Source organism: Leptodactylus fuscus, chromosome 6 (genome assembly GCF_031893055.1).
Source record: "Leptodactylus fuscus isolate aLepFus1 chromosome 6, aLepFus1.hap2, whole genome shotgun sequence".
NCBI classification, from domain to species: domain Eukaryota; kingdom Metazoa; phylum Chordata; class Amphibia; order Anura; family Leptodactylidae; genus Leptodactylus; species Leptodactylus fuscus.
The window spans coordinates 155,812,799-155,836,107 of NC_134270.1; the positions used below are offsets into that span (position 1 = coordinate 155,812,799).

Sequence of the window (23,309 nt, forward strand, 5' to 3'; positions counted from 1 at the left end):
TCAACAATAGAAAAGGCTTACTGTATTCTCACGGGGTGGGAACACAAGTCTGTCCTAGAAAATCGAGGATTGCAGGTACACGGGACAGCTCAGGAAATGTCTACACGCCTGCACATGTCCCCAACAAAGATCCCTGTGATGGGAATGGCAGGGAGAAGCGCGCTGCCAATGGCTGAACCAACACCTTGTAGGGAAGATTTCACCGTGTCCCCGGCTCTTTCAACACCTTTCCCCTTTACACATTCCACATTAGGATTTATATGAAGTAATATCACAATGCTGCTTTTATGCAAAAATATCAATGGAAAATAAACACCAATTAGTCAGTGACAATATATACAGTATATATATATATATATATATATATATATATATATATATATATATATATATATATATATATATCCTTTGAGCCAGCCTCAATTTTAAAGATTTTTCCATGTCATTATACCTTGCAATTTTCACTCCAGCCACTAATCCTAACAATAGACTGATAATTGTCAACTCTGTAGAGGTTTTCTTTGCAGCAGTCACCTCATTTATATCACAGGCAGGATTACAATAGAAGATAGGACCTCTATAGATAACACCAGCTAGAGATGAGCGAGTACTATTCGAAACTCCAGTTTTGAATAGCACGTACCCATAGGAATGAATGGACGTAGCCGGCACGCAGGGGTTTAAGCGGCCGACCGCCGGCAAAGTCTACGAAACGGCCGCTTCCATTCATTGCTATGGGTGCGTGCTATTCGAAATGGGAGTTTCGAATAGTACTCGCTCATCTCTAAATCCAGTATTGACAATAGATGTCTACTCCCTCTCTCAAAATGCTCTCATGGACTTCAATGAGTCGACTCAAGACACTTGCTGCTTATGGCCATGACTATTCTGTAAAGGCTATACCAAACAGGGCAGAGGAGACACTCAGGGAAGATGGCCGCCCCGTAATCATGTATAGAAAATAGAATTAAAAAATCTACAATGAGAAAATAAATCAATAGATAAATATATATATATATATATATATATATATATATATCCCTTGGAGGTGCTATTTCTCATTAAGGAGACCCAGCTGGTCTATGGAGTCTAAGTGCACCATGGGAATAATATACAAATTAGCTCTATCAGCCGAACCTACCCTCTAAGGGCCCGTGTAGACAATGTAACGCGGCATTGATTCTGACACGTAAACTCGTCTCAGAATCAGCGCTTCAAAACAGAATCCCATTTTCTTCAATGGGTTCCGTTTAACGTACGTAACACATTGAAATCAATGGGTTAAAAAGCCTTCCATTGATTTCAATGTGTAGCGCGCGTAAGACGGCACCCATTGAAGTCAATGGGATTCTGTTTTGAAGCGCTGATTCTGACACGAGTTTATGTGTCAGAATCAACGCCACGTTACATCATGTGCAGGGGCCCTAAGTCTGCCTGCCTTGTAGGATGACAACTACTATAACCCAGCCAGATACCCATCTGTAACAACTTTGGGGTACATATAGGAGAGCGCCTATTTGCCTACCATTCCTATATTAAATCTCATGTTCTAAAGCACAAAAACTTGTGAATATTGCAGCAGATCCATGAGAGCTGCTAATACCGGCATCCTGCATGTGTTTAGGTGCTGGTCACATCCTCATATATTGGATTATTAATGGGCAACACACTGAGTGTTGGCAGAAGAAAGAAAAGAAGAACCAAAATATCCGCTCCTGCTGACCAGCGCGCTCCCCGAAGCGAGCAAGAGCAAAAAGTAGCGAGTTTGCATGCAAGTCAAGACACCCACTGATAGACAGAGTTATGGCCTCTTAGATCCGTCTGACTTTTATTTCTGGGACGGGAATATTTAGTGCAGTTTGCATTCACTATTGGAGTATATATTTGGATATTCTACTATATATGTCCGTTCTCGAATAGTCACAGTCTGAGGTTGGTAAGAAAGCAGAGAAATCGGGGAGTTTGGCCATTGACATGGGGTAACCTATCATGCTTGACTCCTACAGCGATCGAGTATATATATCTTTATATCCATGGGGATGAGACACATCCAGACGTAGCTGATCAGTACGTGTTCAGTTGTCAGACCCCCAATAATCAGATACTGATGGTCTATTCTGTGGTTAGTTATTCTGGAGGCCAGAACACTAGGGTTGAGCGATCGGGATTGGGAAAGATCTGATCCTGATCGGCGATTGAGCAAATTTCACGATCGGGATCGGCTGGAAAATTTAGATTTTAAAAACGATCCTGAAATCTCAAGATCGGCTCAACCCTACAGAACACCATGTAAGGCTGGAATCACACTTGCAGTACTTGTGGCTGTCTTCGGTGCAGTTTTTTGAGTCAAGGTCAGGAATGGATCAAAAAGGAAGAGAAAGTATTAAGGAATGGCTGATAATTCCTCTCCTTCTTGTGCCCTCCTGTGCTTGGCTCAAATTACTGCCACAAAACCTTCATGTGTGATTCCGGCCTTGTAAATACATGCAAATCCAACATGTCTGAACACACCCTAATACTGTACAAGTCCCTATATAACAATACAGTGTATTCCGTAGTCTTAGCAGCGTCTTTCTGCGCCTGTCTCTTCTCTGTTCTCCTCCGGTCCTGTCTTATATTTCTTTCTATGTGTAATGTGCTGCGCTCTCTCTGGATTTCAGGGCGTCCTTGTAATTTTTTGGTCGATGGTAACTCCTACATTGTGGGGTACTGTTTATCATTGCAGAGATGAGTTATTTTCTGGCAATGCTTTGTGGGAAACAATATGCAAATTAGCTCATACCAGCTAAACCAGAGACGCTCATCTGTAGACAGCTGTTTTGGGGTGTTCACCCCTCAATATAAAGCAGGGTTATTGGGTGTCTGGATGACATTTCTTGGACACCGTTCCGTGCGCAAATCTGTTTCTTTCATGAAAACTCAGCTCCATATTCCACCTGCAACTTAAATGAATGGGAGGCAGATGCCGATTTTGCATTGCGTTCAATCTTCAGACAGATTCCGCCTGCGGAATTTTCAAATTCCAAAGCAGATTGCGGGTCAGAATTTGGACAAGCAGAAAAATTCAGCTTCAAATTCTTTACACAATTTCCCTGGGTTCACACGGGGTTTTTTAGGCCGGATTTTGACGTGGAATCCGCGCCAGAATCCAGCTCAGAAAAAGCCTCCCATTGAAATCAATGGGAGCCGGTCATTTCCTTGTTCCCGCTCGCGAAAAAAAGAAGCGACATGCCCTTTCCTCAGGCGCTGCGGACATCCACCTCGCAACACTCCCTCCCGACTAGGCCCATTTATTTGGGCCTATCCGGAGCGCTATCCCGCGACTGGATGCCGGTGCACTGTACCGGCATCCAGTCGCGGCTAGCCGTTTTTTGGACCAAATTCTGAGGCAGCCTCAACCTCATAATCCAGTCCCAAAAACTCCCGTGTGGTCCTGTGTGAACCCAGCCTAAGGCAGCTCATCCTGGAATCATGAAGACCAAACAACCCAAAATAGTGCTAGAGATGGGTGTCTCTGGTTTCATCCATACCTTCATTGCTTGTATTAGAAGTTTGCTGTTGCCATCATATGGAGAATATCTGTTGGTTGTGTCTAATTATTTTGCTTTATTGACCTCGAGCACCATTTTGCTTGTTCTTCTCCTTCACTGACACTGGATCATATATATCACTGATTTGGAAAGCACATATATGTCCCCATACTCCCTTCCCTTCCTTTCCTGAAAACCTAAATTTTTCCTTTTTTTCCCTTCCCTTCTACCTCCACCCTAGCAGGGACGCAATAATGGACAACTGAAAGATTGGTATTTTAAGATACATATTGGAGGGAGCTAGCCTGACATTTTAGACTAACCATTCACATTGAGGATGTTGTATATTATTATTATTATTATTATTTATTATTATTATTATTTATTAATTTTGAATATTATTCTATCATTATTATTATTATTATTATTATTATTATTATTATTATTATTATTATTATTGATCTTTTCCATTGAATTGTGTTTTGAAAATTCTTGAAGTTTTTTTGTTTGTCTATTTTATTTATCATCAGTTATGCTGTGAACAATGCTGTAAAAGGATCTGCCCTGTTGGAACTTGAGTCCGATCTGTAGGCGGCATGTTATAGAGCAGGAGGAGCTGAGAAGATTGATATATAGTTTTGTAGGAAAATATTAAATATAACGTGTAATTTTTTGGCCTAAATCCCTGCTCATTTTTGAGACTAGGACTCCAGTGGGCGGTCCTACTCACAGTGAGGCTTGCCAATCACTAAGTAGGACCGCCCTCTAGACTCATACACATAGAAAGGGCAATAAATGACAGGTTATACTGAATCTTTCCCCACAAAATGATATATCAAACTGCTCAGCTCCTCCTGCTCTATAACATGCTGCTCACAGACAGGACTACATTTCCAATGTGACAGGTTCCCTTTAATTTAACAAATATATCATTAAAATAATGTGTTTAACTTACACAACTCCATGTTTTATGGCATATTGGACCTTTAAAACCAAAAGATAGGGAGGCAGTAAATGTTCTTTGCGCTGGTATATGTGGTCCAATTGACATCAGTACATAGGTGGCAATAGCCAGTACTCACTATTTGCGTCTCTGTCTATGGGTTATAGCATGAATCCAGAGCCTGATATTGTCCCTTTCCTTGTCTTTCCTACCCAGAATTCCCTTTCACCCCGACTCCTACAGGACAGACCTTCACAAGCAACTCCTCCATGTTCTCAGCGACAATCATTGGAGGGGCTGTAGGCGGAGCAGTTCTAGTACTAGCTGTTTCGGTTATCTTGTTTGTGCTGCTTCGAAAAAGACACCATACCTTCAAGGGGGACTACAACACCAAGAAGCACGTCTACGGAAACGGCTACAGCAAGGCCGGCGTGGCACAGCACCCACCGATGGCACAGAGTTTACAATACCCCGAGGATTCTGATGACGAAAAGAAACCGGGCCCAGTGGGAAGCATTAGTTACGAAGAGGAAGAAGATGACGAAGGAATTGACGGGCGCAAAATGAGCACAAAGTATGACGATGAGTCTAAGCGCCCGTATTTCACAGTGGAAGAGGCGGATCGGTGTGGTTATGGTGAGGACAGAACTCTAGGGTTCCAATATGAGCCAGAAGATCTTCCTGATAGTCTTGTGCCCCAGAATGATGGTTCCTTCATCTCAAAGAAGGAGTGGTACGTGTGAGAGTGATGTACAGAATAAACTGACCTATGTGGCTGGACACATGCACCTGCCCTGACCCTTGAGATGGGGAGATGTCCAAGGTGGTCAGGAGCAATGATTACGTGATCAGAGAATTGTCTTGTTTCTTGATATATAAATATAAAGTCTTTTTTTTTTAATGCCTCACAACTGCAGGGTCTCTGCGACCTGGAAAAAAAAAAAAAAAGAACCCCAAACCTAACCGTTATCCATCCAGCCTCATGTAACGCTGTCATAAGATGACGTAAAACCTTACAAGCAGGGTCGCTGTCTCATGGTGTTTCAGCTCATGACACACAGTCACGGCATGCTTTTACTTTACACAGTAGACGTTGTGCGAAACGCGCAATTACTTGATATCGCCATTAATACGGCTTATAAGGAACCATGGCTCCATTCTGCCGACGAGCAGAACATACTACTGAAAAAGGGGCGAGAACAGTCCCGAATATTCAGATCACACGCACAGGTTCTGTCATGTAAAAAAAAAAAAACCTATCCCGTACAAAAAAAAATTGTATGTATATATATAAAATATGCAACCTACCTGGATAAGATACATTGCCATGTCACGTATCAAGCACACCGCATTCTGCCATTCCTTGCTGTAAACACTGGAATCTACCGCTGGGTTCTTTGTAGAATTTTTGAATTTTCTTTTTGATAGTTTTGTTATTTCTTTATCTACTGTTGGGAGTTTTTTTTTTATTTTACGTTATTTTAGGTACTGGCTGCTATGCCACCAGAGATATCAGCCTCTTGGAGGGTGATCCTATGTAAGAAGATGGCTGGCCTCGGAGGCTTGTGAGAATTTTTGTGTCAATTTTTTTAATTCTGTCCGGACAGATCACGGTGGACATTTCCAACAGAATCTCATGTACTGTCATACTGATAAGGAAGCTTATTATCGCACCCGTCCTCCACGCTTCCACCCATATAACACCACATGTAAAACTGCCAAAGCGGTCAACACAATTGTACAACTAAGTAAACTGCTGCTGTGTGGTAACGCAATGACTGACAAGGTGAAAATGTCTGAATGCCAGACGAGTAATGGCATGGTGTAATGTAATACAATGTTAGTTTATGTATTATGGCGGTACTTCAGGAAGGTATCGGTGATGACGTCATGTGGCTACAGCTCCAACCTTCTAGTCTTTCTCGATGACTACAAGACAAATGCACCATTTTGGTATTGTTATCGTCACATTGTGGATGCCAATAATTCATAAAACATTATTACAGTCTGAGTCGTATTGTTTTAGCTCCAGTGGAAATAACGGGCGGACGGAACGGTCCTTGAGCACTTTAAAGAGGTTTTTTTTAAAAAAATTATTTTTACATATGGGTCAATTTTGTGGGGGTAAAACGACATTGTACACGGACTCAGTATATAAGCGTATTATGGCTCTGTACAGTCTTGTATGCGGCTATAATATGGCTTCCATGCAAATGTCAAGGGTTCTTGCCTCCTTAAGGAGGTATGCAGAGGTTTTTTCGTTCAGGTTTCACATGAATTGCCTGTGTTGAGATGGATTATATAGGTATTCTCTTAGAACAGCATGTAGGGAAGGATACTCCCATATACATATATATATATATATATATATATATATATATATATATATATATATATATATCTCCTGATGGCGTCTGTACAGCTGTGCAGCTTTCTACAATATGGCCTCTAAGTACCTTAAGGCTAGGTTCACACCTGCACCTGGATTGTGTTCAGCGATTTTGTCCCCAAGGCTGAGTTCACACGGGGTATTTTGGTCAGGATTTTGAGGCCGTATCCGCCTCATAATCCTGACCAAAAAGACGGCTCCCATTGAAATCAATGGGAGGCGGTCAGTTCTTTTCTCCCGGAGCCATTTGTTCCAGCTCCCGGAAAAAAGAATGGACGTGCTCATTCTTCAGGCGGAGTCGCCTCACGAATCCACCTGAAGACACTCCCTCCTCCCGACTAGGCCCATTCATTGGGCCAAATCCAGAGCAGAGTGCGCGACTAGATGCCGATGCACTGCACCGACATCCAGTCGTGCTACCCGTATTTTGGACCGGAACCAGAGGCGGCCTCCGCCTCAGATTCCAGACCAAAAAACCTTGTGTGAACCCGGCCCAAATCTGCTTGAAAAATGGACTTTTCTCTCTGCATTTTTCGGGCGGAAACCCAGCGGGATTCCATTACAGTCTATGGGGTCCATGACTTTCTGCGTTTTAAGTGAACTGGGTTTCCGTTTCTCGAGTCCATAGGCGAACCTGAAAAATGGAAATCCGGGCACAGGTGTGAACCTAGCGTAACGGTTACATATACACATACCTGACCACACCCTTGTTTTAAAACCCTACACCTTTTGGGGTATGACTTGCCATGTCACCTATAATAGGACCAGGAACCTGACGGATATGGACAACTTCCACCATTCTGCCTACTCTTCCTAGATGCCGGGAGGTCACCCCTTTTTGAGGGAGCTTCCCTGATGTTTTTGGAGAGTTGGTAACTGTGCATATAGAAGTCTAATATAGACAGAATTTGGCCAATTTCCCATTGTGCAATGTGATTTTTGACGTGTGTGCCTCACACAAATCCTATAACCACATATATGCACTGTGCACACTATTATATATGTGCCTTCATGTCTTACTTACTGTATATCTGGTTTATTAGACAGTTCATGGAAAAGGTTCAGTATAATTGGCATTTTATTCCTTTAAATCTTTGCTTAGGAGTCCAGTGGGCGGTTCTACTCTGTGAATTATAGCTATCTTATATACACAGTGATATCATATAGGGAGGGCTAGTGGTCACTAAATAGGACTAGACTACTGTATAACATGCTACCATTAAGCTCCCTATACACATGAATATAAGCTGTATACAGTTTGGCCCTCTAGTGGTGGCAATAGGCTGCACAGATTTTTACAATTAGGTGTGAAGGGGATCTATGCTCAGCACCACAGATATATCCAGTGTATTACAGAAATACCTTTTATCCAGATGATTTGGGCTGGCTGATACTACAATTTATGTGATGCCAAAGCAGATGAATTTGGTATAAATCCATGACTATGGGATCAGAGGCACAGGGGGGGTCCAGTAAGGGCCCATAGCTGTCCAAGCACTGTATAATAGGGTTTACATGAGATTAATACTATATTAGATATGCAGTCCACCAGGTGCATTTTTTTTGCATTACCGTCTCCGCTTGGGTCCCAGTTGAGTCACGTGATCGGCAGTCTGTGTCCCCATGACTCTTCTTGATATTCAGTTGCGTAGACATTGCCATGACATGTTCTGCTTGGTGTGAATACATCGCATGTCTACAGAAATCACAATATACCGCTCTGTAATGACATTTAGACAACTGGTAATTACATTGAAATTCCCCTTATACCATCTACACTGACATGCAGACGACACTCATTTATGCATTTTATTACATAAAGCTACAGGGACTTGAGTAATATCATTTTGGATTGATATGACACAGATATGGTTTATTAAGGCCCAGTATTAACTGGTATTATTGCTGGGACAGAAATTGGGGAGAGAAGAGTCATTTCCATGCCTTATTGTCCTACAATTATGGGATGCATCACTTAAAGAGAACGTGTCACCAAAAATTACCTATTTTTAAAATCAAGTTTTTATGTACATGCCACTGTCTATACATACATACATATATAATGTCCTGCAATTTTCACTCTGACCGCTAAGCCTAATACTAGATGAACACTTGCCAATTCTGTAGAGATTTTCATTGCAATAGTTATCTTATGTACAGATAGGATTACAATGAAAGATAACACCTTAATAGACGATACTAAATAACACCCGTCATTGCATTCACTGCTACTGGAAATAACACTGGTCAATTCTGTAGGGGTTTTTGTCACGGTAGTCATTTAATTCATATCAGACAGGATTACAATAGAAGATAACATCCATCATAACATTCACTACTGGCAATAGATGATGTCACAGGCTATCTACTTCCCCTTCCTGCACTGAGAATGTCTAGAAAAATCTCCCATAGACCTTAATAACCCGGCTTCAGACTATTGCTACTTATCACCTTGAATATGCTGTAAAGCGTATCCCTAAATGCTGTTAAAGGAGCAAAGTAGAAGCTCAAGCAAGATGGCCAGCCCCATAATACTGTACATAAAAATAGAGCAAAAGAATCCAAAATCAGATAAAGTTACATCTTTCACTATCTGGGTTTAATAAATAAAAAAAATGTTCCTTTTAAAGTAACAGCCTAGTCCGGAGCTAAAAATGATCTTCAAGTCGGTCACTATAGAGTATACTTACCTGCTCTTTGTTTTGCTCAGATTTTGCCCCTTGTCTGCTTTTTAGCTCTGCTCCATTAGGGCAGAGCTGTGATCTGTGACTATAGTTTAGCTTCAGTGCCTACAGGGAGTTTGAGGTAGTCTAAGACACACCCCTGTCTCCTGATTGGTTCAGGAAGCAGATCTGCTTTTTCAGATTGGCTGCTGTGTCTGCGCAAGTTCAGCAGGAAGTCAATGTAAAGCGAGCTGAATTGTATTATAGAAGAGGTAGAATGATTATAGAGACTACTGAACCACCAACATGTTAATATATAAATACCTACATGCACTGGGGGGATGAGCGTTGGTAAGAGGTCAGTCTAAGGTTACTTTCGCATGGGACTGGTGACTTTCCATCACAATATTGGGTTTTTGTGAAAGCCTTCACTAAAGGACCTAATGTAAGTCAACGTATCTATAACATAGGGAACATAGTGGAAGGTAATATTAGTATGCCCAGACAAAGCCTACCATGCCTTCATTATCTGTATACATGCACCCTGTATCAAGGATTATTGCACATCTCCGACCCCTTCTAGTTCTAGTCTACTACAACATCTGCCTTTGAGGGCAGTCAATATATTCCCATATATATTAGACTGTTGACAGACTATCCTTGCCAACATTAATCGTCTCTCCCTTTAAGAGGTTGTCTATATGGCCGACAGCTGTTTCTCCAATTGTACCATACACATACATGCAGGATTGCAGGACTGATTCACCAAAAATCGACTATATTTTGGGTCTCCCAACTGTACCCAAGTGGTAGATGTCAAGGGAAATGAGTATTGGCTATATACCTGTAACACAAGATTGTGGTAGTGGGAGTAGTCATTGTCATGACTGAGGGGTCTCCCTGGTTCATTCCTTTGTGCTAGACACCATGAATGATATAGTAATAGCAAATAATTATGTCATTGACGTACCCCATCAAATTAAGAAGCGCATGTACTATTAATTATATACATTATACAGTAAATTAACAATATTCAACAGGTAAAAATATGAACCAGTGAAAAACTGAGACTCTTACTTACACACTATGGCTCCACCTGGTGTTCAAAGTATATAGTATTGTGCACGTCCATATAATGAGCTGACTGTTGGTGGTCACACATGCTCAGTCACTCTTTCCACAGTCAGATTTATGTATAGAGATCCAGTGAGCCGAGAAACCAATAGAAACAGCTTTATGCCCTCTCGGGAAGGAGCACTAACATATAGCTGATAAGACTCTTAATATAGGGAAAGTAGGATGCGGTTATATTGTTAACTGCCAGAGGGGGAAGGAGACTGACTCTTCTAAAGGTTTTTTTCTGCAGCAGGACCAAGAGGGACACATCAAAGGAAAAAATTAATGAAATATATATTTTTTATGCTAGATATATTGTACATTAGTATAAAACAGTTAATAATTCAGGCCTTTTGATGTGAATATGAGTCCTGTGATAACCCATACGTCATGTCCTCTAAGCTCCAGCACGCACACAACCGCCTGGGTTAATAAAAATTTATCTATTAAAAGTCATCCTGAAAATTGCCTAAAATTCTAAAAATTATTTGAGTTTTCCCCACACTGGTCAATTATGAAAAGTGACTAAAGTAGGTGTGGTTTCCCAGGAAGCATAGTCAATGGGGCGTTCCAGCTACCAGAAGTTAAAAACAAGTTGCTGGTCATGGCGGTACCAACACTGGGAGCCCCATTGATCCTGAGAATTTGGGTGTTGATCCCCAGTTTGAATGGAGAAGCTGGTCGGGAGTGCACGCCATCCCCCCACCAGAGAAGTACAGCGCACCTCTATCTCTGGCAGTCCACATGGAAGTCAATGGCACGCCAGAGGACATTTACAACCAGCTGCTCCGTTCCAACTGAAGTGCACCCATTTCTCAACACTGGGGGGGTCCTAGCAGTAAGAACTGCACCAAACATAAAGTAACCCAGAGGATAGGGGGGGTCTTGTTTCTAACTTCTGGTAACCGAACAATCCCTTGAAGACCAAAGAGGAGAATCTGCGCACATTTCTGTAAAAAAAAATCTACCCCATAAAGTTTCGGTCTAAATTTATTAAGATTCTTTGTTCCTATGTTTGGTGTAAATCTCTATAACAAACTTCTACATCTTTAGTGATATAAAACGTCAGTCTTGGTAAAAAATTATTTTTTCCTGTCCCCCAAATAAAATATTTGGCAGCTGCCCCTATTGCCAATGTAATGTATACTGCTATTCTTAAAGGGGCTGCAATAAGAGAAGTGGATACAGAGTATACAGAGATTTTAATAAAATATATTTGTACTAAATAGGATATTATAATAAGGTAGATCTTTAATATGCTGCCCTATATAAGGATAGCATAGTATGGCTACAGGTCTGTACACAAGAAATGGAATGTTATGTGCCAACTAGCTGTGCCGAAACAATACACCAGCCTCATGGTATATTCACAAGCAGGGTGTTTACCTCTCTGCCATTGTCTATGGCTCCATGCCTGACAACTGGCCTCATGATATGAGTCCAACTATATTCACAAACAGGGTTGTTCGACCCTCTGCCACTGCCTATGGCTCCATGATTGACAGCTGGCCTAATGATATGAGTCCAGCTGTATCCACAAGGTGGGTGTTCACCCCTCTGCTACTGTCTAAGGCTCCATGCCTGACAACTGGCCTCATGATATGAGTCCATCTATATTCACAAACAGGGTTGTTCGACCCTCTGCCACTGCCTACGGCTCCATGATTGACAGCTGGCCTAATTATATGAGTCCAGCTGTATCCACAAGGTGGGTGTTCACCCCTCTGCCACTGTCTAAGGCTCCATGCCTGACAACTGGCCTCATAATATGAGTCCAGCTATATTCACAAGCTTGGTGTTAACCCTCTGCCAATGCCTATGGCTCCAGGATTGACAGCTGGCCTCATAATATGGGTTCATCTGTATACACGAGCTTGGTGTTCACCCCCAAGCCACTTCCTATGGCTCCAAAATTGGCAGCTGGTCTCATGATATATTCATGAGCTTAGTGTTTGCCCTCTTGCCACTGCCTATGGCTCCATGACTGGCAGATCTCATAATATGGGTCCGGCTGTATTCACGAGCTCGGTGTTTGCCTCTGCCACTACTTATGTCTCCAGAATTGACAACTAGCCTCATGATATATTCATGAGCTTAGTGTTCGCCCTCTTGCCATAGCCTATGGCTCCATGACTGGCAGATCTCATAATATGGGTCCGGCTGTATTCACGAGCTCGGTGTTTGCCTCTGTCACTACTTATGTCTCCAGAATTGACAACTAGCCTCATGATATATTCACGAGCAGGTTGTTCACCCCTCTGCCACTACCCATGCCTCCATGATTTATAGACTTCTGTATGTAGGTGTATACACCACAACCACATCTTACGGAGTGGACTTGTACCATGAGGCCAGTGTAATACTTCAGCAGCACTGCTAGAAGTCAGATGGCACTTTTTTTTTCAATGTATATACAAACTCTTTAGCGCTACCTATCTACAAGCAATAGTGAAAAAAATCATCAAACTGTTACTAAATAAGATATTTTTTATAGACCTAAATGTGAAATAAACCTTATAGACATCTTATTGAGAAGCACAAAGACATGAACCTCTATTATCGTCCTAACCTAACCACTGACCATGGGGGATATTTCACGCCAGTCGGCGGTGGTTAGTTCTATCGTTTTTCTTACTTTTTCCCACATTGAGTATACAGCGCACCTAAGCACACACTGGACTGTATATACGGCTGTGGTTACTTGTCAGGTTTAGCGTTGTAAGTTACATATTGATTTTACCGTGTTCCTTCATCATGAGGTGATAAGACACATTAGGCCAGATCTCCAGGGCAGATGAGGTTAACTGCGGCCTACGCCTCGTGCCTTTAAATGAGACCTGTCACCGGGAGGATTGTACACAATGAGATTACACAACTACATGGGGAAGGGGCTTCAAGAGATGTCCTATTAGCCGAAAGTGTAGCTACATCAATAGACCCCAAATCATTGACATCGGATTTGTGTACGTTTTTACACTTCTGACACGTCGGATTGATTCCAGTAACATCTCCAGCAGCGCCAGGCTATTAATATTACGGGAAGTGTGGGGAAGATTTTGCACTTACATAAAATTAGATATCACACCGACGACTGACTGTAATTGTAGGGCGTGCCCGGGCCTCTTAAAGGGAATGTGTCACCAGACAATGATCTATTTAGCAGACCAGTTTTTATGTTAGACATATAATTTTAAGAATGTTTGCTGACGTTTTTGAAAATTTTCCATGTCACAATTTTTTTCTTTTTAATTCTAAATCCTGCAATTTCCACTCTGACCCTTAAGGATGGGTTCATTCGGCATCGGAGGACTTCTTTCTCCGAAACACTTTCAGCTTCAGAGTGACGGACACTTAAAGGAGCCCAATATAGTCAATGGGGTCAGCCCGTCTCCGTGTGTCACCAATGTTTCGGCGATCCACCTCTTCAGCGTTCAGGTCCCCCGATGGACCTGGCGACAGAGAGCACGTGCTAATGTGAACCTAGTGTAAGTCTTTACAGCAGTCACCTTATTTACATCTCACCTCTATAGATAACACTGCTATAGATAATACCACTGACTCATGATGGCATCCACTACTGACAATAGATCTACTCCCCTTCCCTACACTCCCATAGACCTCAATGAGTCGACTCCAGACTATGGCTGCCTATGGACTATGACTATGCCGTAAAGCATATCACTAAATGCTGTTAACAGAGCAGAGGGGAAGTTACGTCAAGATGGCCACCCCCATAATCATGTAGAGGAAATAGAATTAGAAACAGATTAGAGATAAGTGATAGATTTTCTCATTTATTTTTAACAAACAATAAGAACTTGAAACCTCCCCTTTAAGAAAACTTCGGTTCACCTGACGTCTTTTTTAGTAACTAATTGTATTTCCTATGTACGATAATATCAATAATATCAATAATAATAATATTAATAATATCGTAATATCAAATCTGGAGCTTATCAGTTTACATTCAGCCATCCCTCAGTTATTCCTCCTGCAAATGTATAACATGACTACACTGACAAGTGGCCGTGACATTATCCTACTCAACAGAGTTCGGTGTGACGTTGTGTTGGGACACACCCACAACCGCTAACATAAATTTCCAGGAGGAATAATGGAGGGATAGCACAACACTTTACTAAGAAAGGACGTCATATTGCAAAGAATACAAATATCTACTAGAACTGTCATGTCCGGAGAGCTGACATATCCTCTGTTTTTGAATGAAAGTTTATTTTCTTATAGAAGCAGATTGTTTGATGATGTCTAGTATATTTGTACAGCATTAAACGCTCATTTTCTTTATAAGCATTGATATGGTGGCAAATACCAAAATTCTGCCTAGTCCCTTCTAGGAGTCTTAGTGCTCAGTGCATGTGATTTATAGATGAACTCAATAATCCTGCGCACAGCTCCTCCTAGTGGTGACCGCAACCAGCAAAATTTTATCTCGTCACTATGTCTGCTCAGGGATTTGGAGCGCCATATCTACGTTTTAATCTATTTAAATGAATCCAGAGGGAGCGAAAACTACTGAGTGATAGAAGCCTGAAAAACATTGATATGTAGTCTGTTTACCACATGCTGCTAGAGCTTTTATTAACAAATAAATCAAGTGATTCCAGATATTGAACCTATTTACATTTTATGTCAGTTTCCAAATATTACACAGAATATTTAGAAATATTCCGACTTCCTCTAGTCAAGGTTTATTTTAATCAACAAGTTTTACATATATATATATATATATATATATATATATATGGATAACCTATGTTGCTATGGTTTGGGGTGACTTTAAAATTAGTTGAATTATTTTATAAAAATTATTTAATTCTACTAGCTCCCCAGATCCGTCGCAGAAAGCCGTCCACCAATACAGATGTGTCCTCCCTTACCTTGCCACTTGGCTTGACCCATCCCGATAAAGTGGTCAACTATGACAAGAAACCGCGATTCTGAGATACTCTGTCTGGAGTTGTTTTAGCTATGCGTGTCCATATGTGGCCACCCAGTGGCTGTGATGTGAACTGCAGTCTGTAAAGGCTTTAACAAACATGTTGTGATATTGTATTAACTTTGTATCATGAAAAATTAGACTACTTTCAAAAAGGTGGGGGTGGACACATCTGTATGTACACAAGATGTTATTGCCCTATTGCCCTACCCTCTCACAGCTTTCCCCCCATGTCACTATACCATAGTTACCAGCATCTGTATAAAACATGATCTATCAGGATGATCCATCCTATGTTTTCTATGTTTGAGTGTTCACATTTCTAGATGTAAATATATAGGTTTATATTAAAGCTTGTCCTGTTTTGTTAACTACGGCCATGACTTATCAGATGTAGCAGAGTTAGATTTGTTACTTGGCCTCTCTTATACACAATGGAAACTTGCTATTAAAAAATGCCATAGATTTACATGTAATCCTGTTGCAATCCGATCAGTTATCTGAAGTAACAAACTCAGCTCTGCTACATCTGTACACACAGCTTTGAGTGGCGATGTCAAGGAAAATGATCAACCTGGTACATGATTCACATATCTTAAAGTTGCCTCGTGCTGAGCCCTGTTTGTATATACTAATCGTTACATAGCAATGTGTTGAGCAAGTCTTACATGTAACATATACATACATGTACATGCCTTCCATGTATAAATGTACACATGTACTGCTTCACTGGCTATTCCTTACATTCAGATCTTCTCCCATCCTGTTTTTAGGGTGAGGGGAGGACGGAGCTACTCGACATCTTAGTGAATTTTGTGCTGTAATTTTGTATGGGTACCTTCATTTGATCTCTGTATTTTTGTTTTACGGTTATTTTTTCTGTAATGTATTTTAGGTTGAGGGTGGGTCTCCCAATGTTGGACTTTGGGGAAGGACAAAGTTTGGTCTTGTAAAAATTAAGTGGATAACACAAATGTGATGTACATTTTATAAAATAAAGATTTATAAAATAATCCACTTTGTATTGACGCTCATGCTCTACCGCGCCCATTGACTTCTTCATTTGATGGTAATGTTTTGATCATTGTTCACACTATTGTATGTGTTTGTTGCGCACTGAAAAGTCCCAGAATTAAGAAGTGTAACTAAAGGCTCATAGGCTACGGTGTATAAGCGCAGGATGGCCCACATGGTTCATGGTGTATAAACTCAGTGTAGGCCATGGTGTACAAGCTCAACATGGGCCATGGTGTATAACCTCAGCGTGGGCCATGGTGTATAACCTCAGCGTGGGCCATGGTGTATAACCTCAGTGTGGGCCATGGTGTATAAGCTCAGCGTGGGCCATGGTGAATAAGCTCAGGGTGGGCCATAGTGTATAAGCTCAACATGGGCCATGGTGTATAACCTCAGCGTGGGCCATGGTGTATAACCTCAGCGTGGGCCATGGTGTATAACCTCAGTGTGGGCCATGGTGTATAAGCTCAGCGTGGGCCATGGTGAATAAGCTCAGGGTGGGCCATAGTGTATAAGCTCAGCATGAGCTATGGTGTAGAAGCTCAGTGTGGGCCATGGTGTATAAGGTCAGCGTGGGCCATGGTGTATAACCTCAGTGTGGGCCATGGTGTATAACCTCATTGTGGGCCATGGTGAATTAGCTCAGCATGGGCCATGGTGTATAAGCTCAGCATGGGCCATGGTGTATAAGCTCAGCATGGGCCATGGTGTATACCTCAGCATGGGCCAAGGTGTATAAGCTCAGCATGGGCCATGGTGTATAACCTCAGTGTGGGCCATGGTGTATAAGCTCAGCATGGGCCATGGTGTATACCTCAGCATGGGCCAAGGTGTATAAGCTCAGCATGGGCCATGGTGTATAACCTCAGTGTGGGCTATGGTGAATAAGCTCAGCATGGGCCATGGTGTATAAGGTCAGCATGGGCCATGGTGTATAAGCTCAGCGTGGGCCATGGTGTATAACCTCAGCATGGGCCATGGTGTATAAGCTCAGCGTGGGCCATGGTGAATAAGCTCAGCATGGGCCATGGTGTATAAGCTCAGCGTGGGCCATGGTGAATAAGCTCAGCATGGGTCATGGTGTATAAGCTCAGTGTGGGCCATGGTGTATAAGCTCAGCCTGGTCCATGGTGTATAAGCTCAGTGTGGGCCATGGTGTATAAGGTCAGTGTGGGCCATGGTGTATAACCTCAGTGTGGGCCATGGTGTATAAGCTCAGCCTGCTCCATGGTGTATAAGCTCAGCCTGGTCCATGGTGTATAAGCTCAGTGTGGGCCATGGTGTATAAGGTCAGTGTGGGCCATGGTGTATAAGGTCAGTGTGGGCCATGGTGTATAAAGTCAGTGTGGGCCATGGTGTATAAGCTCAGCCTTGTCCATGGTGTATAAGCTCAGTGTGGGCCATGGTGTATAAGGTCAGTGTGGGCCATGGTGTATATGTTCTGTGTGGGCCATGGTGTATAAGCTTATGGTGAACCATGGTGCATAATCTCAGCATGAGCCATGGTATATATGCTCAGCGTGGGCCATGGTGTATAAGGTCAGCGTGGGTCATGGTGTATAAGCTCAACGTGGGCCATAGTGTAAATGCTCAACATGGGCCCCTTGCACAACTTCTACTAACAAAAGCCACATCACAGTCATACATTTTAGCTGCATTTACGTGTCAATTTCCTTTGGCCCAGACCACCGTGAAGATTTGTTCACAATACGTCAATGTGCAAAAAAGCTTCCTTTCATTCCCATATCCTACCTACCTTTTTGTGTCACTACCTCCCCCCAACAGAGTCCCTCCTTGACTATATGCTGCTGACCAACTGCTTTTAAAAGGTTAATTTCCTCGTTTCTGACAGTGAAATGCTGTGTATCATACATGTTCTTCCCCTGTCCAGCCACAGGGAACCAGAGGGCAGGGGTAGTATGTCTTTTCCATGTCAGCTCTGCTTATGCCCATCCAGGAACAGCACAAACATGGCTAATGTGTTGCTGCTGACACACAGCACCAGTCCTTCTCCAGTGGCTCTGGTATTGGGTCTAAGCTATACTCCATTCATCTGTGTTCTTCTCCATCACACTGTTTCGCAACAGTGAGCTAACCAACCTTCTGGTCTCCTATGGACACAACCTCTCCAGTCACAGTGTTCTCTTATGTAGGCTACAGTAGGGTGGGTTCATTCGTCGTTGATCTAGTGTGTATGGTCCCCTTAAAGGAAGTCTGGCACCAAAATCCAGCATATCGGTTGAGCCAGTAGATAGATAGGATAAGGTCACCTGAATAAGATGGTGTTTTCCCCTAGTGACTTGGTGCCACCATTGCTAAGATATCACATATTTTGGTCCATATGCAATTAACCTCTTTGGAGCAAGGAAAACATTGATATCTCAGCAACAAAAGCAACGATTCTCATGAGGAGAGTTCTGATGACAGACTCCCTTTAAAGACGGCATTGGATGGGACATGGTACAATCTTTTCTGTATGAATAGGAAATCTTCTAAAAAACTCTATTTACCTCCATAAGAGACAAGGAACCTCGAGTCCAACACTAAGGGTGCATTCAGACTACGTAACGCCAGGCGTGTATGAGAGCCGTACACGCCGGCATTACGGCAGACTGCCGAACACTTCCCATTCACTTCAATGGGAGCGCTCGTAACAGCGGCGTTTACGAGCGCTCCCATTGAAGTGAATGGGAAGTGTTCGGCAGTCTGCCGTAATGCCCTAAGGGTGCATTCACACTGAGTAAACGCTAGCTTATTTTGTAGAGTAAAATTACACTTGTAAATTTTGCTATCCCATTGCCTTCAATGATATTTTTTTACAAGTGTAAAAATACGCCTGTAAAAAATACGCCTGTAAAAAATACGCCTGTAAAAAATACGCCTGTAAAAATACGCCTGTAAAAAATACGCCTGTAAAAAATACGCCTGTAAAAATACGCCTGTAAAATGTCATTGAAGTCAATGGGATAGCAAAATTTACAAGTGTAATTTTACTCTACAAAATAAGCTAGCGTTTACTCAGTGTGAATGCACCCTAAGCCTGGCAAATATTCAACGGGTTCTATCTCACTTGTCCGGTCCGACAGTTTTTCATCTTCTTGCCTATCCTGTAGCCTAGAGAATGTTTTGGATAAAGTAATTCTGTTTCAGGAAATAGCCTTGGACAAAAAAAATGAAAAAAAAAAAATTTCTATTACTTATTTCTTTCCTATGGGAAATTACACAAATTGAGATTTAACACAGGGGACCCGATACAATAGAAATTCGAGTCTGTACAATTTGGGAACAAAAGATAATTGCTGTGAACCGTGAAAGTTGGCAGATCTGTAGAGGCAAAGGAGTGTCACACTACACAACCAACGGTGTAATTCAAGCCAAAGCATCCATGAAATGTAAGTTTAGACTAAGACAGAAAATAACCAAAGAAATGTCACTGGTTGAGGGGCGGATAACATGTGCAGAGACATTTCTATTGTTTTTCCTCTCCCGTCAGTCGTTGCACCCAGTTTGACTTTAAAGAGTCGCTGTCATCTTTCCGTTTTTTTTGCACACAAAGCATAAAACTACTAAGAATTAACCTTTGTATTTTTTACATAGAAGAGACGATCTCTCAGATTTAATAGACCTGGCCCATAGCCAAACCCTCCTCCAAACATTCCAACATGGTCTTGTCTTCCTTACTTTATATCTCTGGCTGCACTGACTAGGCGTGCACTAGAGAAGAAGCCAAGCAAGTCTTACAAGGGAACAAATAATTGTAGCACCCACTGAGTATTATTATGATTGTTGTTGTTGTTATTATTGTCAAATTTTATACAAAGTTAATGGAAATATTTTCATAAAATTTGATCAAATATAGATAAGGCTATGATCACTCTAGCATTGGGTGACTGTTCAGGGACTCCGTCCCCCATTCCGCTTAAAATATACAGAGAGAAATCCTGCAAACAGAGCTTTTCTCTCTACCGATTATACTCAGAAAACCGGACATAGACCTGGCGGTCTCTATTATATTCTGGGTCCACTTTTAAACAGATAGGGATAGGGTTTCCAAGTGGATCCGAAAAACGGAAACCTGGAGGGCGAACGTTATGCAGAGGCTCCATGTTGATCCAGGATGAGATAAGAAGCAGGAGCCTAGCTATAGGGGGTGCAAAGGTACCAGGTCACTGGATGGGTCATCAGTATCCAATTGGTGGGGGGACAACACCTGGACCCTGGACCAATCAGCTGATTCGACTGCCTTCAGCACTGAAAGCTACTGCAGGGAGGGGCCTGGAACTAGATGTGCTCGTGCTCTTTCTGTCCCCAACCAGTACAGTAGCTTACAGTGTTGAGTGGTAGCCAGATCATATTCATGACCGATCCTTGGTCCAGAAGATCCCTATAAATAGAGAATGGTTGCCATACTGAAAGTTTAAGTCTAGTCCTGAAAACCCCTTTAAACACTATGGTAGGAAATTATAGGCCATTTTATGGCAGCCATTAAGGGACCCGAGGCTAGGTTGCCGCCCTTATACAGCGACCTGGCCTAAATGTTGCACAAGTCTCTTATACCAGACTCCTCCTATGATGTCCGGGATTAGAGGAAGCTCCGAACTGGATTGTTTAACCCCATACATGCCATGGTCAAAATAGCAACTACATCTGCCACGTGTGGAAGCTTATTAGTGGGATCCTATAACATTATTCCCCCGTCTATGGCAGATTTATTGTTTCACACGGTAGTATTTTTTTCAGCAAGGTTTTATGTAACTTTTTTCCTCCATAAGGAAATACTGTCCTGATTTTTCATGACTTTACCATGACATACGTGTATTTTCGGAGCCCCAGCCTTGATCCTGATGACTATACTTTATCTCCTCTTCATCGGATACAGATGATAGTAAGATTCACTCCAAGACTTAGATGTGTTTCTTAAGGTATAAAGTCCTTTCGACACATTTCCTTCTTATTTGCACTTCACACGGAGGAAAATTACTCCTTGAAATGAATTGTATGCGAATGATGAAAGGTCGTGTGCGAGCATCCTGGAGGGTGTGATTTACGGCATACAATATTTCACATCAGCCGTTCTTTAGGTGCCACACACATGCTTGTATTCTCTTGTATTTTGCTTGTTCTTACATGTTTTTGACATACGCCTGCATAGTTGGAACATTATCTTTGGTCCTATAAATCTTGAATACATGAATTATTTTGCTGTATATCTATGATTTATACTCTATATATGGCTATGGTTTTCTGCTACTGTTATTTGTAGGAATTATCTTGTAGTCCTCACTGTTCTCTGTATTTCTACGTGCTGACATTGGTCATGTCATGGTAATGTATAGGGCAGGCCATAGCACTGATATACCTAGGCAATGTTGGCTATAAGTCCTGGTAAAATGGCATGACCTTGGTGTCTTACAATGCAAGATGACCATTGAAATGCAACACCATGTCAACCTATAACCTAGGCCTTAAAGTGATCTTCTAGGCCCCCCTTCTATGTAGCAATGACTTAAATGACTTCCTGCTGAGCCTGTGATGGGCTTGTGTTTATTCACAGCAGCCAATCAGAAGAGGCAGATCTTCTGGTACAAGGAAAGAGCAGCAGCCTGAACCAATCAGGAGACAGGAGGTGTGTCTCAGACTGTAGACTTTGGAGCAAATATTATTAATAGAGATGAGCGAGTAGTGTTCGATAGATGTTCGATCAAATACTACGGTATTCAAAATACTCGTACTCGATCGAACACTACTAGCTGTTCGAAGTTTAAGGTTCGATGCAGAACCAGCGTTGATTGCCAGAATGCTATACATTGCCAATCAACGCTGGTTCTTCTCTTACCTTTAGAAGTCTTCTCCCGGCGCAGCGTCCCCGCGGCGTCTTCTGGCTGGAATTCACTCTGCCTAGGCATCCAGCCAGCCAGCGACAGTCAGCTCTGCTCAGGCGTCAGGCCGGGCAGAGCCGACCGCGCATGCGCAGTCGGCTCTGCCTAGGCCCCCGGCAGAGTGAATTCCAGCCGGAAGACGCCGCAGGGCGCTGCGCCGGGAGAAGACTTCAAGGAGAATCCAGTCCAACCGTCACTCGTGGACTTGTTAAGTATAATTTTATCGAATTTTGCCTACCCCTGAAACGAGCATTTCCCCCCATAGACTATAATAGGGTTCGAAATCCGTTCGAACAGTCGAACAGTGTGAGGCTGTTCAAATCGGATTTAGAACCTCGGACATTTTAGTGTTCGCTCATCTCTAATTATTAAGAATGGCATATCGTCATGTAGACTCATCATAAATCTGTCTGTAGTCCTGAGCCCTAGAATGGAAGTCTACACTAGTTCGGAACTGATTTACATTGTAACTCTTGCCAGAAAACTGGCCTCAGTTATAATAAATTCATTGGGCCAAGGTGCGGAGGCCGTCCCCATCCCTGCTCCATACTGATCGGGGCTTCAGGTACACGTTTGGCACCAGAAAGGGCCTTGCATCAACCATGTGACTCAATATCGTCCCTCTAGGCCAGAAAAATGATGAATTTGCCCCATTGTAGCTAAACTATAGTCGCAGATCACAGCTATACACAAATGGAAGTGGATAAGGAGTAAGCACTAAGGAAAGCAAGAAGCAGGTAATCCTCCCCCAAAGGTGCCGACTTATATATCATATTTGTCAATGGATATGACCAGGTCAGGTTTTCAATGTATAA

The 23,309-nt window shown here is 42.3% G+C and overlaps 1 protein-coding gene across 4 annotated transcripts in view; it reads left to right on the forward strand.

The window, feature by feature from the left end:
- Positions 1-23,309, forward strand: part of NECTIN1 (nectin cell adhesion molecule 1) — a 183,493-nt gene that overhangs the window by 79,484 nt on the left and 80,700 nt on the right. Inside the window, exon 6 of one of the 4 annotated variants that reach the window (XM_075277723.1) lies at positions 4,690-6,481. The exons of the other annotated variants lie outside the window; for them this stretch is intronic. Coding sequence (XP_075133824.1) covers positions 4,690-5,216 — 527 coding nt within the window. The 3' untranslated portion in view covers positions 5,217-6,481. Of the gene's footprint in view, positions 1-4,689; positions 6,482-23,309 lie in introns of those variants that run through there. 4 annotated transcript variants of the gene reach the window in all.